We start from the raw sequence: 15223 nt of genomic DNA, 5'->3' as shown, positions 1-15223 counted from the left end.
ACCGTCTCCACATCTAGCTGGCCTTTGGGGTTTTGGTGGCACTGAGGTATTTTGTGAGGCTTGGCCAATGTTGGCACTGAGGGGTTTTACCAAGTTGGCCAAACTGAAGAAGACCCAATGCAGAGCCTGCAAGTACTTGCCCAGCTGAAAACCCTGCTGTCTTGGGGGTTCTCTGATGTATGAACATTGTTCTCCATCTCTGAGATTTGACCATTCAAAGCAGCTCCTAACAATCTTTTTTGCCTGCCTGGGAAGGCAGATGGGGCATCACCCATGGGACTAGGGTCATGGTAAGAACCTTGTTGAGTGGGAGTTCAGGTGCTTTGCAACAACCTCTGTAAAGATGCAAGGGGGATTGTGTCCAAGCTGGCAGTGCCAAATCCATATTCATGAGGCATTTAAGCAGCACTCACTGCTTGGACAGCAAAGCAGCATTGCTGCAGTAGATGCCCAGTGGCATCAGGCTGGTTGGGAACCACTCAGCTTGGTAGAGAGCAGAGATAATCAGGCAGCAACCTGAGTCAGCTTGCTCTGCTGTTGAGCTCTTCATCTTCCACCTCCTAAGGTTCTGCACCATTTTCCTGCTTCCTTGTCTTGCTTCTTCACCCTTCTTCTCTGGTTCCAGTCATCTCAGTTTTGGTGGCGGTGTTGTCTTATCCCCCTCTAAGTTGTTCCCTTGAGCATTTCAGTGCTTGGGTGGGAGGCCAGCAGCATGGCCCACTGCTGGCCCAGGCACTGGTAGAGCCTCCATCATCAGCTGGATCCTCTTGCCCAGAACTACAAATGATCCTGGCTGGTTTCTCATCCCAGACCTTCCTCATGGAATAAAAATCACGTGCTGTTCTGTGCATTACATGGTCAGAGCACCAAACCCCAATCCTGCAATAAATCCCATGTGTGAGGGGGTTGTTAAGAGAGGAGGGAAGGGAATGAGCAAGCAAGGGAATGACTTGCAAAGGCAAGCAACTCCCTGGCCATTTTCCATCCCCTGCTGCTTACAATGCAGACCTTTCCAAAAGAGTCCCCAAGCACACATCTGCCTTTGCAATGCTCTAGAAAGCCTGCATCTTGCAGATAGTCTCTCCAGCTTGGCAGGAGATCTCTGTGAGTCATGTTGCAATTACACTGCTTATTAATATTTGAAAAAAACAGTGAAGAAAGGACCCTGGTGGTGCATTTCCTCCATGTGACATAACTGGGAATGGCTCAAAAGTAATTTTAAGCTGATTTATTTAATCCTGGCTTCTATTTATTTAAATGTTTGGAGGTGGCTTTTTTTTTTTCTGTAAGGAAATCCATAGACGAGTCAATCCATTAAACACCACCACTCAGCTGGCTGTCAACCAGATTTGCTGCTTTCTGCAGAGGAAATTGAAATGACTGAAATAGTAGGGAGGTTTTGAGCTGGACATTTTTGGGAATGATGAGGACACTCTGAGCTAACTGACCTGCTATGTCAGTGCCTGTTAGGAAGGAGGATATGGGGTGCTTGCTTAGCCAGTGCAGTATTTCTGTCCCAAGTCACCTGCAGGCTGTGACCCCTTCCCAGAAGCTCCTGGATAACACCTGGTCAGCATGGGGGCCTGTGTGAGCTAAAGATCAGCTCTGATGAGGAAGCATCTCTCTCCACTTTCCAGATAGGGCTGTGCACATTGTGCGGTGTAGCACGAGGTGTACACTCATCCTCAGAGGGTTTTTGTGCTTTGTCCTGTGATGCTGCCCTCCCCAAGGGAACCTGCTCAGCAGCAGTGTAAGTATCATCTTTAATCCCAGCAAGGTTGAACATCCTTCTGTAGTGCCTAGAGTTCTCCTCGCTCCTGTACACACTTTGGAGGCTACCTGTCATTCTGCTGATGTGCCCTGGAGCAGTTGTTTGTTACCAGCTCATCACCAAAGGATAATCTGGCTTCAGAGGTCAGTGCTAGTCTGTGCATCAGACTGAAAGACTGTACTCAGGCGCCTTATTTTTAAGGTCTTGTCTTGCTGAGTTGCTCTCAGTCTCTCTCTGCATTGTCATAAATAATCAAGCTCAAAGCAAAGGAAAACTCATGCTGGATGGAGCCAGATCCATGCCCCTTAAGTTCTCACCCCTGTTTTTGTCATTCAAGTAGCACAGGGTGTTGCACCACCTCCACTGTGCTGAACAGGGGCCAGTAACTCATGATGCATCTGCAGTGTCCTGAGTCATCTCTGCCATCTCTCCTATTCCCCTTCCTACCCAATTCTCCTGTGCCTGTAAAGAAATGGTCAAGAGACCTCGTTAAGATTCACAAAGGCAGCACAGAGAAGTTGGAGCAGAGCTGAAGCAGGCAGTTCCCTTTGATATGTAGACAAGTCAGGATCCAGGATTCCTCTCTGTCAGATGCTGTGCTGCTGCACTGCGTCACCTCATGCTGCTTCCTGTGCTTTCTGACAGGGAGATGTTCTGTCCTGCCTTTGAGACCTGGTTTTGAAGGCAATCTATGAAAGCCCTGCTTAAAATTTGATGTGCTTGAAAACTTCCTTCCAAGACGTAACTGGATCCTGCTGGGAGTGGGTTTTTCTGCACTATCTGCTTGCTGCCCTGGTTGAAAAACTGATGTTAGAAGAGATGAAAAGTTAGGAAATGCTGTTTGGGAGCAGTGAGTGGGACCTTTCCATCTGCAGGCTTAAGGCACCACTGCTGATAGGCACTGCTGAAAAGAAGACACATTCTTCAAATTGCCTCCTTCTGCAAGTTCATGGTGCAAAGGCAGCTTTGGATGTAGTCTCTCAGTTCCCTGGATTCTGAATAGATCCAGGCACTGAGCTGAAGTGAACACAATAGGAGCTGAGGCATCTCTGAGAAAACTGCAAAGCAGTGACGCTACTCAGTTTCTTTCTTTGCTTTTTCCGGCTCTTTTTCTTTCTTTGCTTTTTTCTTTTTCTGGCTCCAGAATGGAATGGTTTCTTTATGGCTGAACATGTTCCTGTTTGCTTATCTGCTCCCCTCAATCTTGTTGGGGGTTGAAAGTTGTGCTGGGACTTTTGTCTGAGTCATGCAGGAATGACGCATGAGGTGGAGCTGGTGTCTGATGTGAAGCAGGATAGACTCTGGCTTCCTCAACTCTGCTAACGTGAAAACCTGCCCAGGGCTGGGCAAGGCTTTGAGTACAGAAACACTTCTTTCAGAAGTCTCCTCAAGAGTTGGTGACCTTCTCTAGAGAGAGTGAACTAAGCCTTGGCTGCTACTGACTTTGGAAGGCAGGTTTAGATGAGTTACTAAGAAGAAATTCTTCTATCTGAGGATGGTGAGACACTGGCACAGGTTGCTGAGAGAATCTGTGGCTGCCCCGTCCATTAAAGTGTTCAGGTTGGATGGGGCTCTGAGCAACCTTACCTAGCAGAAGGTGTCTCTGCCCATGGCAGGGGGTTGGAACCAGATGGTCTTTAAAGGTTCCCTTCCAACCCAAACCATTCTGTGATGTACTTGAACCTCTGCATGGCCCTCGAGCCAACTTCCCACAAGAAGCTGAAATGTTCTGCCCTCTCTTGGGTTTCCAGTATTAAACTAGAAGAGAAGAAAACCCTGGGATGGTGGTATACTGATAGTCATCTCTTTCTTTTGCATGTCCTGCTGCTGTGTCTTGCTGCAGCACTGCAGGGTTTCAAAGCCAGGTCTGTGCCCTGGTCAGAGCTCTGCTGTCGCACTGAAACCTGGTGAACTTCTCCTGTCACACCCAATCCCAGTACAATGACACTGAACAAAGGCTTGTGCCAAAGCAAATAGCTGTCTTAGTATGGCTTGGTTTGGAGCTTTGCTCTGTTGGGTTTAGAGCTATTGTCCTCCAGCTCCTGGCCTTTCATCTGCCACAGCTGAAATATTGTGACCTGATGCAAAGCAGAGGTGTAAGCTAAAGACTGCAAAGAGAACTGCAATATGCCTGACTTTATTTAAACTGTTTTTGGTGGTAAAGCTTCTGGAGGGAGACTCAAAACTATGAGGTACTGAAGCAAGGAGGCAACTGGTTTTCAAGAGAGACCCTGAGGATGAGCTTGGGACTGAAATGAGGTATAAAGAAATGTGTATAATTCCAGTCAGATCGTGGAAAATGCAGTTAGCCTGGTTTGCCATAAGTGGAAGCAGCTTGTAAGCAGAAGTGGGGTGATGCTTTCTCAGTGGACTCAAGACCACCTGGTTTAACAATAATCTCTGTGCTGCATCCTGCAGAAATAGGAAGTTTCTTTGTGGGGAGTATGATCCATAGGGAGCTTTTGGCTTAGGCCCAGTTTCAGACCACAGTTTTGTAACTTACATATACATATGTATATGCAGTTTATGTGTACAGTGAGCAGCTGGGGTAAACTGGCAATCTGGGCTTGAGCTGGTGCTTGTAGCATTCCTGGGTGAAGTTATGGAGCAGACTAAAACCACAGAAAACCTGACTGCCATGGAGGACAGGCAGTCTCTGTCCTGGGAAGCTGACTCAGAGAGGGTCTAGGGTGGGATGGAGATGTAGGATGCAAGATTTGGTGAGCTGGGCTTTGAGTGCCTTGTTCCCTGTGTGCAGAGGGAGGTGGTGAGTGGGAGACAACAAATAGAAGCGAACGCTTTGCCTGTCATGAGCTCTAGGACTGTGGGTATTGAGTTTCAAAAGTTTGCAGGCATCCAGCCTCCCACAGCATGACCTGAAGGGATACTCCAGGGCTGTTTCAGCCCCATTCCACCAGCTGGACCTGTGTTGCATCCTTCCCTGCCCTTCAATGCATGAAGCAACAGCACTCATGGCACTTGGACATGGTTTGGTTGTGAGCATGGTGGTTGGACTCACTGATCTTAGATTTTTTTTTTTTTCCAACCCTAAGAATTCCATGACTCGATGATCCTTGTGGAGCTCTTCCAACTCAGCATATTCTGGGATTCTATGATTCTATGAAATACCTCCTTGGCCTCCTGCCCTGGCTGGCATCAGGTGGCATGTAAAGCTCCCATGTGTGCTAATTAAACACATTTAAAGGGGTGCTCTGAGCTGTGACAGTGTTGGGTGCTGCAGGCCTGGCCCTCACACCCCCAGCAGCAGGGACAGTGGGGGATTTACAAAAGCAGAAGGGTGGGCAGGGAGTTTTCAGGTTCCAGCTTGTTTTGGGATGGCTGTAGCTCTGTTACTAAGTGCCTTCCCCCACTGCCAGCTGTATTTGCTGGTGCTGTGAGCATGTGTCAGCGTGACCTGGCAGGATTTGCCCTGGGGAGGAGAGGAGAAGCCCCCGGGCCTTCTGCTTTCCCTCTGCTCCCCATCCTCTTCTGGGAAGGCAAAAAAAGTAGATCTTGGCAAGATCAGAGGATAAAAGTTGCTGTGTCGGGGACCTAAAAAGAGGTTTGGTTAAATTGGTGTGGGAAGATTAATGATGGGCTTTCTTTTCTTTTTCTGTCTTTAAAGCTGGAGGCGGGGGGGGGGACACAAGTTTGCTTTTCACAAAGTGTGTGTCTGGGGCTCAGCCAGCCTCACTCCTGGCCGCTCCTGGCTCTAGGACTGCCTGCCCATGCTCACCTCCTTCCCTGGCTACAGCTAAAAGCATTGGAAGGAGGAAAAATATAAAACAAATGGGACTGCATTTATGCTGTGGAGAAGGAGGAAGCAGCCACCAGCATCCTTGGCTTTTCCCTGTTCCCGCTGGGTCTCTCCACCGCCTGCGTTGCCCATCCTGGAAATGCCATGGGGGTTTCCACAGCCTCCCAGATTTTTGGGCCTCTTTGAAGTGCTTTGCAGTCCTTAAAGTTCTTGTTTTCTGTCTTGGTAGTATCTTGCTTCAGCTGCATTCTCATCTTCTCCTTGGCAAGAATAACTTATCTTGAGTGCCCCATTTCATTGCCCAGGGAATATTAGATGTCCACTAGGACATCCAAGGCCATCCAGGAGCATCTCCCTGCTGCACACAGGCATTTTAATTTATTCCTGTTTTTCACAGCTTATCTGTAAATACCAGCAAGGACAACACCTTGAGGAGCCAGTCCATACCCTTCCGCTGCATGTGTCCCAGGAGCTGCTGCTGCAGCCTGCTCTGGTGTCCTAGTAGTCATCATGTGCTGTGGGGTGCTAAATCTCACTCCCAGGGGTCTGCAGCACATTTGGGGTCCCCTCCCCTTCCTCTGCCTTGGGTTGGGGCCAGCCCAAGAGGCAAATGCCCCCCCTTCCAGGAGCACCGAGGCACCGCTTTGCATGCACAGGGAGGTGCATCCCACCCAGCACTCCCCATCCAGGGGCTGCTTCCCCCCGTGCCACTGCCAGCAGAGCTGCTCTCGGCTCCATTCAACCAGAACAAGCGGCGAATTAACCTGACCTAGATCTGGAGAGGCTGACAGTTGTGTGTGCCCTCAAAATCTGTGCTCTGGAGGCAATGCAGGGAGAAATCTTGCCTATTCTCAGAGAGAAGAAATAGCTGCTTATTTATAACTGTCTGGAAACCTGCTTCTCATTCCCTGGCCACCCAGAGCTCGTCCTCTTCCATGCAGCTCTTCATCCCTGTGCTGGGAATGGCTTGAGACATTGAACAGGTCTCCCCATCCATCATGATGCTGCTTCTCCTGCTCCTTCCTATTTACACTAACCAGGCACACATTTGCCCACAGCAGGGCACACTGTCCTATGTCTCATCACCACTGGAAAACCTTCCCAGAAATCCCCTCGGGATCAGGAAAACGCCCTTGGGGGCTGATCCTGCGGGCTGGCTGTCAGGAGCACACCTTTGCCTGGCAGCTGGGGTGGGCTCTGGCCCTCAGCTCCAGCGCTGTGGGTCCGAGGGCCGCTGGGTTCCTGAGGGATGGGACCAGCTCGCTCCTGGTGCAGCCGGCCGTTGCCATGGCAATGGCAGGATATTGCTTTCTTACAGCCTCCTGGCTCGCACAAAGCCAGCCAGCTCCAGCTCTGCTCAGCACAGGGATGTGCAGTGCATACCAAGCACTCCTGCCTTTCCTCTGTCCCCAGCTGGGAGCCCTCTCCAGAGCATGCGGGCAAGAATCAGCGGGAGCTGGAGCTTCCTGCCTCTTTCCCACGGCTGGAAAACCCCAGGTCTTTGCTGCCTACTCTTCCTCCCAACGCTCATGTACCGATTCCTCCTGCTTGTTATTTCCTCTGTGTTTTTCAGTGGCAAAATTCAGCCTATGCTGCTTTTTCCACCTCCTGCCTGTAACCTGCTACAGGGGGGGTACTCCTTAACCTCTCCAAAGCTATGCTCTCCATGCATACTGTCCAGTGGTGCTGGTCACTGCTGTCCTGGCTACCCTGGCCAGAGCATCCTGACCCCAAGCAGGATCTCAGAGATGGGGCTCATGACACAGCTCTGAAAGGCTGGATTAAGGATCTGACCTCAGGCCATGACTCTGAAAGCTTTGGGATGCAGCAGGCTTGTTTCTTGCCTAGCCTGGGGGCTTGGTCATGTTTCCTCAAGCTGTCAGAGCTGCTGGTGAAAACTCAGCTGGATGATGTGGCTGGGTGGGGGCACCAGGGCAGCAGTGAGTGCTGTACATCAGCCACACAGTGCCTCAGCTCCTGGTTGTGTTGGGTTTGGCAAAATGCACCACATGAATGAGAGTCCTGGCTCTTGCCTGACTGCCAGCCCTCGTAGCCAAGCCCTGAGTCCCTTTGCCAGTTTCAGCCAACATGACTTGGAAACCTTTATGGGTGTTATTTCCCCATTGTGAGAGCCTGAGAACCAAGTTGGTGCCTGTTCAAAGGCTGCAAGTTCAGCTGAGTCACATGGTTAGCCACTAGAGAACCTACACAGGGCTTCAGGAGCCCTGGCATCCTCAGCTCTGCTCAGGGACATCCTCCACTTGAAACAAAACACCAACATCTCTGTCTGAGCCACAGATGCTTGAAATCCAGACAGAGAGGGAGCACCAAAGTCCTCCCTCTGCCAGGGACCACAGACTTCTCTCCCTGGAGGAGGATGAAGGCTGGTGATGGTAGGGTCCTTCCACGCTGGCAGCGAGCTCCCAGCCTTGACAGCATCACAGAGGTGCTGTATTCTTCAGGGGCAGCAGTACAAGTTGTCTTTTTTTTTCCCCTGCCTTTGGGAGCTGTGAGTTGAGACTTAATCATGTTTATAGGCACAGGGTCTTCCCAAGCATGCTGGACCCTTGTGGTGCCTGTGGCAGGCTGCTTCCTCACCACTGCCTCTACACCATACACAGCCTAGACATCACACTGCCTGCTCTGAGGCTGCTGGGGCCTTGAAAATCAGCCTTAATTACAAAAAAAAGCCCCCAAAATGCACTCAGCTTAAGATATCTCTCTGTGCAAAAGAAAAACCGAGGAGCTCCTCTGATTTTCAGGGGTTGTATTTTCCAGCATAATTAAAAAAAACAAAAAAACCAAAAAAACAGCACCGTAATTGGCTTTTAGTTTTTCCAGGGGTAGGGTTTTCTATGTTATCTCAGAAACTAAATCTCCTATATAACAGGAGCTCTTCAGAAAGATGCATTGTGAGAGCACAGAGAAAGCCTGGGATACTGTGCTGGTGGGCAGAGGGTGGTTGGGATGTGCTGTACCAGATGTTGAGGAGTACAGACGTGGCAGTTGACCCTTTTTGGCAGCCTTTTTGCTCTGCATATCCCTGCTGCACTTGGAGCATCAGGGACAGCTCATGAAACATCTCAACTCAAGGACGTTTGAATGAAGGGGGACCCAAAATAGCCTGAGACATGAGAAGGGTTGGGGATGGAAAAAAAAAAACCCACCCAGTAATAACTTCTCCAGAAGTGCTATATATAGACTGATTTGGTGACTTCTGGAAAGAAAGAGCTATGAAATCTGAATGGCAGCTCTGGCTTGACATCCTGAGCTGAGCCTTCCCTGGGATGCTGCCTTGCAGAGGGGAGCTGGCTGGTATGTGCCCCCAGAACATCCCTGTGCTCTTGCTGGGATTGTCCCAAATCTGAGGGTATGAAGGGAACACAAATCCCAGACTTCCACAAACTGGGACAAGGGGAAGCAAGCCCTATTTCTGGTTGTGTAAATTTGGTTTAATTTCATATGCTTCCTCAGGACTCTCAGAGCAGAAACTGGGATTTTCTTCTCTATTGTCTTTACTGCCCCATCCCCTCTGCAAACATTTGAAATTTCCACTTGGAATTTTGTAAGTAGCCCTCTTTTACTATACCTTTCTCAGTGTGCTGGAATTTGGTATTTGCTTCCCACCTCACCCTCTCTGTATATGGATTTGGAAAGGAAAGCTCACCCTGCACCATCCCTCTCTCCACAGGTTATCCTGAAGGACCTGGAACTGCTGGCTGAGATTGCTTCTTCCCCAGCAGGACAGACAGAGGAGGGGCACAGTCCCTCCGATGGCTCCGATGTGCGACCTGGCCCAGTGGAGCTTCATGTCCCAGCCAGGCCTGGCCAGCTGAGCTCCTCCAGTGAGTGACTCCCTGCTCCTGGGCTCTCCCCATGTTCCATGGCACCAGTCAGGTTTGCTCAGGCAAAAGGAGAAGCTTATTTTATAGTAATAAATCAATGTCTTCATCCCCACCCAGCATGGTTTGGGAATTGAGTCTGCCATGGCACAGACCAGGGTGCTGCTTTTATTCTTGCTGCTTTTTCCTCTAGTTTGTATTTTGGGGATTTAGGGCTCAGTTTAGCAGCAGGATGCCCCAGAGGCCAGTGGAGAGATGTCATTGTTGTCCTATTTTTTATGGGACCTTGGGCTCCAGCCTCTTTTCTCCTTCTAAAAGCCCTCAGAGCCCTAGAATCAGTGCAGGATAAAATGCTGGCTGCAATCCCAGATCTCCAAAACATCCATAGATCTGCAGAGGGATCCCTGTGCCAGGCTGCCCACATTGGCTATGAACTGTTATGTTGCTCTGAGTGTCTGGCAAAACCTCAGGAGAGAGATGAAGAGGGACGATCCTATTTTCTGGGGACTTGGGAGATTAAAAAAAAAAAATAACCTTTCATTAATTATCCTGCACATGGGGAAATCTTTTTCACCTTCCCTTGTCTGTGGTTCATGCTTTACAGTTGCTTGGCTTCTCCTTCTCCTCCTCTGCTGCTATTTAAGAGCCTCCCTGTTGTACTCCCCAGGCCAGGTCGTCCCAGCCAAAAGCACGTTTCATGTGAGCTTTGGATTTCAACCCAAGCACTGAGCCAAGGCTGCCTCTCCCTGCAGAGGATGCAGCCACAGGGCCTTGCAAAATCACCACCAGAGTGAGAGGCTTTGCTTTCCCATCTTCAGGCTTTGTTTTCTCTGAACATCCTGGATCACTCACCCCTCCCTCGTCTTATAAATGTCTGCACCAGCAACCAGCTCAGGTCTTTGGCTGTTCAGGGTGGGATTTTTTTTTTTTTTTTGTGGATCTACCTGTTTTCTTGCTGGCAGCTTTTCTCTGCAATGGAGAGGTGAGGGCTGCAGAGCTAGTGACCTCCCTGAGCTTTCTGCAAGTCTCATCCATCCTCCCACTGTCAGAAGTGAGACTGCCTGGGTGGAGCAGCTCCTGCAGCACTGGCCAAGCAGCTGAGGAGCTGCAGTTCAGCTCACACTGATGGTTGTCTGAGGTTTCCTTCCTTCTGGATGATCTAAAAATAGCAGGCTGGATGGCGTGGATCCTAACGACTGCCCTGGCCCCTGTTAGCTATCTGGAAGAGCAACTTGGCTTCACTTACTCAAGTGTAACCTTTAAAAAGAGTCTGGCTCTCCCCTCCTGGAGTAGATCTACTGGAGCCAGAGCTCCCGTTGCCCCAGGGTGGGACAACTTTCCCCCACACAGGTCCTAGTGGGATCTGGCTTCCTCACCTATTTTCTTCTTTCCTATAATGCACCAGAAAATTGTTCCTTAAGAATTTATTTGGAGCTGAGCTTTGCAGGGTCATTGGCTTTTAACCAAAGGCAGATGTTTTTGGGGAGGGGAAAAAGGAGCTGGTTCATTGGCCTTGGGTGTTTATCATGGCCCCAGCCCCGTCTGGCTTTGACCACCCAAGGCTGAGACTGGATGGGCTGCTGGGGAGTTCCCCCAGGGAAACTGAGGGTCAGAGCTGGGCCAGGACCTTCCTGGATTATGCCTGGAAAATCAGAGGCTCCTGAAAAATACTCCTTTTGCCAGAGGATTGCTTTTTGGAGCAGAACCAGTGGCCGGTGGAAATCCCCATGTCTGAGCATGGTCCCAGGTGGTGAGAGCGAGTGAGCCAAAACTCTGCCATTCCCAGGCAAAAATCATGAGGTGATGGCAACAGAGAGAGGGTATACCCCTTTCTGGAGTCACTGGTTTTGTACTGGGATATATGGGATGGTTCCCTAAGGTGCTGTGGTTTGGACAGTGCTGTATTGGCAGTAGGATGGATGCTGTTTCCCCATTAGAGTGGGGGCTGCAGGGTCCCAGCACTTCTCCCCTGGGTTAAATCTCTGCATTCTCTTCATCCACTTCAGACTGAGTTGCCATTGAAGCCAGCAGTGGGAAGAGAGCTGCTGAGCTATCCCAACCCAAATCCTCTTCTATCCCAGAGGCCCTTCCAAATGTGCAGTGGTGGCTTTGCAGGTAAACAAGCAAGGTCACCCTTTGAAATCCTTGAGCTCGTGGCAGATTTCCTGCTGTGCTCTCTGTCCTGGCACTCCAGGCTTTGCTAGCCAAGCAGTAAGGGCAGGAGTGGAGGTGGAAGGGGCCAGTGCCCCCATGGTCTTCCCCGCGTTTCCTCTCTCTCCCTTTCTTCCCTCGGGATGTGTTTATGCAGTTGTTTCCCTGCCATTGAGTTTGGTTTCCTTCAGATGCTGGTTGATTAGTCAGGAAAGCTGTGTCCCACTTCCGCAGCCCGTTCCCAGCTCCAGTTTTTATTTAGCCACTTTGTTCTCCGGTTACGTAAGGTCAGCTGCCCTCGACGCCTTCCCCAAGCACAATGAACTGGGGCCAGCCCAGCTCAGCACTGCCAGGGAGACCCAGCATCTCCTCCTGACCTGCTCCGACTGCCCTGGGAGAGGGTGGCTGGTTTTGGCCTCCAGGAGTGTCTCCTTGGTACCTTCTGCCCACTTTTCCAGGGATAAGGGCTGCAGGGCTGTGCCCAAGAGCTTCCCAGTTTTTGGGGTGATTGTGCAAATGCCAGTCTGGTCAGTACAATGGAAATCCATTGCTTGCTTTGCTTTGGGAGTGTCTTTTCTAACCCTGTAGAAGTTGAGACAAGTAGCAGATGACCTGAGAGTGGTTGTCACCAAGGTGAGCAGGTCAAGGGAGGTGGTTCTGTGCCTTTACTCCATTCTGGTGAGACCTCATCTGGAAGACTGCATCCAGATCTGGGGCTGTCAGCACGGGAAGGACATGGACCTGTCGCAGCAAGCCCAGAGGAGGTCACAGAGATGATCAGAGGCTGGAGCACCTCTACTAAGGAGACAGATTTGGAGTTGAGGTTGTTCAGCCTGGAGAAGGTTCCAGGGAGACCTTAGAGCCTCTTCGAGTGCCTGAAAGGGCTCCAGAAAAACTGGACAGGGACTTGGGATAAGGCATGGAGTGACAAGACATGGGGGAGTGGCTTCAGGCTGAAAGAGAGTAATTTTAGATTAAGTATTAGGAAGAAATTCTTTATTGTGAGGATGGAAAGGCACTGGAAGAGGTTGCCCAGAGATGTGAAGTGCCATCCCTGGAAGTGTTCAAGGCCTGGTTGGATGGGGCTCTGAGCAACCTGGTCTAGTGGGAGGTGTCCCTGCCCATGACAAGGGGGTTGGACTAAATGGCCTTTAAATGTCCCTTCCAACTCAAACCATACCATGATAGGTGGAAGCCCTCCAGCCTCATCTACAGCTCTGCTCTTCACAAGAGACAAAAGCTCATTCCAAAAGGATGCTAGACCAGCTGCTGCCTTGCACAGGGTAACTCTTGCACACATCTCTTCCTTCCTTTCTGCACAGCTTTGTAAGGTGAAGCAGTTACAGCCCTTTGTTTCCTCTCCAGCTTGGTCCGGTCTCTCCTGCCTCGCTTCCTGCCGGAGGTGATGGGGACAGTGCTGCTCCCTCTGAGCACCTCACGCTATAGGATGTTTACTGGGAGTCTGATTCCATATGTGGAGTCACTAATGTGCCTGAGGTCACTGGTTTCCACTGGCAGACCATGGAGATCCCATAGAGTCAGTAGATTACCCTGGAGGAGACTGCTAGAAGTCCCTCAGAAATATAGTCTTTTGAGTTTAGTCTTGCTGTATCCCCCCTGGAGAACATGCAGCATTCCAGAGTGGACATACTCTGTTTTAGGGGTTTGCTTTTGACATATCTTTGGGAGGATTTTATTCTCAGTGAGCCAAACCTCTCCCTTTTTGTTGTCTGTCTGACACAACTTCAATTGTGTCATTGTAGATTTGCAGAGGTGGCAGCGTATGACAAGGTCTCAACTCCAGACAGTCTGTAAAATGTTAGGGCAGCCTCTGCAAACATCAGGTGAGAGTCTGTAGTGTGCAAGAGGTCCATGAAAGGTAGAAAAAAGGTGACTTCTTGTCAGATGGCTCAGATTTGCTAAACTGCTATTTCCAGTGTTAGAGAAGGTTAAAAGTGAAACCCTTCCTTACTCATCCTCCCCACAAAAGGCAGTGAGGCAGATGACATCACACCATTAACCACTTGCTCTTGAAGGAGCCAGTTTCCAACAGCTTTTGTAGAATCAGGAGTGTGACAGCAGGGACCAGAGGAGCCAAGCAGGCAGGAGAAAAGAGAGCTGTCCTGAGTGCTCCAAACTCAGCAGTGTGGTTCCTGATGTTTGGTGTCTGTGGCATCTCTTTTCCTACTGGCATGAAGCTGTTCAGGAGTGTTGATTGTCAAAAACACTCTTCTGCTTCTTGAGGAGGAGAGGAATTTGAAAGAAAGGCTGATCTGTTTGTTTTCCTGGATGCAGTCTAATAGAGGAGCTGGGATGCCTTGGAAAGCCCCAGGAGAGACCATCCAGATGTAGTGTTAACTCGCCTGGCGTGCCTCCAGGTATCCATCCCTCCTGAGATGGTCACAGCACACAGCCAGCCAGAAAGCCTGGGGATTCCCAAATAACAGCTGGGATTACTGATTTGTAGTGGTGGACAAAGGAGAAGTTGATGGTGTAGATAAATCACTCGTAGCCAAGCCTCCTTTGGAGTTACTTTGCTGGGCTGCCTCAGTTTCCCAAAGATGTGAGGAATTTGTGGGGTGAGGTGAGGAATGAGGTGAAAAACAAACTAGCAGAGTGAATATTGGTGTGAAAACAGCCCAGCAAACCCCATTGCTGCTCATTCCTTCAGGTTGTGTTCTGTATACTTCACCTTTCCATGCAGGAGCCTCAACCCACTCTAAGCTCACCATGAAGCTTATCCATTCCTGGTTTGAATCTCTGCTGGGTACTTTGTGCCTCTGAACAATGGCTGAGCTATACCCTTGCTGCATTTTTGCTTATTGATTTACCTTAGCAAAGAAAAATGGGGCAGTAGTGAACTGCTAACCTTACTAGGAAAACCATCAAGATGATCATTGCCTGCTGCCTTCCTCCAAGGCAGCCATGAGCACAGACCCTGCATAAGGTGGGGGAGAGCAAGGAGCAGCAAAAGTTTCATTTGGCATCAAAATATGTACCCCAACCCATCTGGGACCCCCTTTCTGTCGAGATGTTGAAGTCTCAGGAATTACAAACCCATGGCTCTTTAGCCAGGTAGGTAGGGGAGAAATATCCCTGTGTGTCCAAGCAAAACCAGGCTGAGCACAGCTCCTGGCTGTACAATCCAGAATTTTGGTGGGTTTATTTCGTCAGCAGCATCCTGTGCTCTGGAAAGGGGAGAGTGGAGGTTTTCCAGAGCCCAGCTGAGCTGCCGACATGTTCACATCTGTTTCCAGCTACGCCCTGCGCCGGCTTTCTGGGAGGAGGAGGGGAGGATTTGCCTTTTTTACGGCTCTATTTTTATCCTGCTCCGCGAGGCTTCACCACTCCGTGTTTGCAAAAGCTAAAATTCAAAACATCCTGGGGAAGGCTGCCCGGGGGAGACGCTGCACAGATTCCCACGTCGCTGCCCGGGGTTTCGCCGAGCACCATCTGGCAGTGCCGACTCCCACGCCGCTGGCGCTCGGGCCGGCTCAGGGCTCATGGACCAGCTCCGGCTGCCGCCGGGTTTATCCCTGCTGCTCCCAGAAGAGCTGGGGGGGAAATCATTCTCTGGGCTGAGCTGGAAACATGATGCCTTGGGGAAAACACTCGGGTGGGAAGGATGCTTGGCCTCGCCAACTCTTAGCTTACCCTCCCTATATCCGAGCTGAAATTGCTTCAATTAGAGATTGCGGTAAA

General features: G+C 50.2%; 1 protein-coding gene across 1 annotated transcript in view; it reads left to right on the top strand.

Moving 5' to 3' along the window:
• VAC14 (VAC14 component of PIKFYVE complex) overlaps nucleotides 1-15223 on the top strand; it is a 59495-nt gene that overhangs the window by 19060 nt on the left and 25212 nt on the right. Inside the window, exon 13 of the mRNA XM_066557454.1 lies at nucleotides 9220-9373. Coding sequence (XP_066413551.1) covers nucleotides 9220-9373 — 154 coding nt within the window. The remainder of the gene's footprint in view (nucleotides 1-9219; nucleotides 9374-15223) is intronic.

The sequence above is a fragment of the Molothrus aeneus genome, chromosome 11 (genome assembly GCF_037042795.1).
Source record: "Molothrus aeneus isolate 106 chromosome 11, BPBGC_Maene_1.0, whole genome shotgun sequence".
Classification (NCBI taxonomy): Eukaryota; Metazoa; Chordata; class Aves; order Passeriformes; family Icteridae; genus Molothrus; species Molothrus aeneus.
This window is presented reverse-complemented; position numbering and strand designations above follow the sequence as displayed.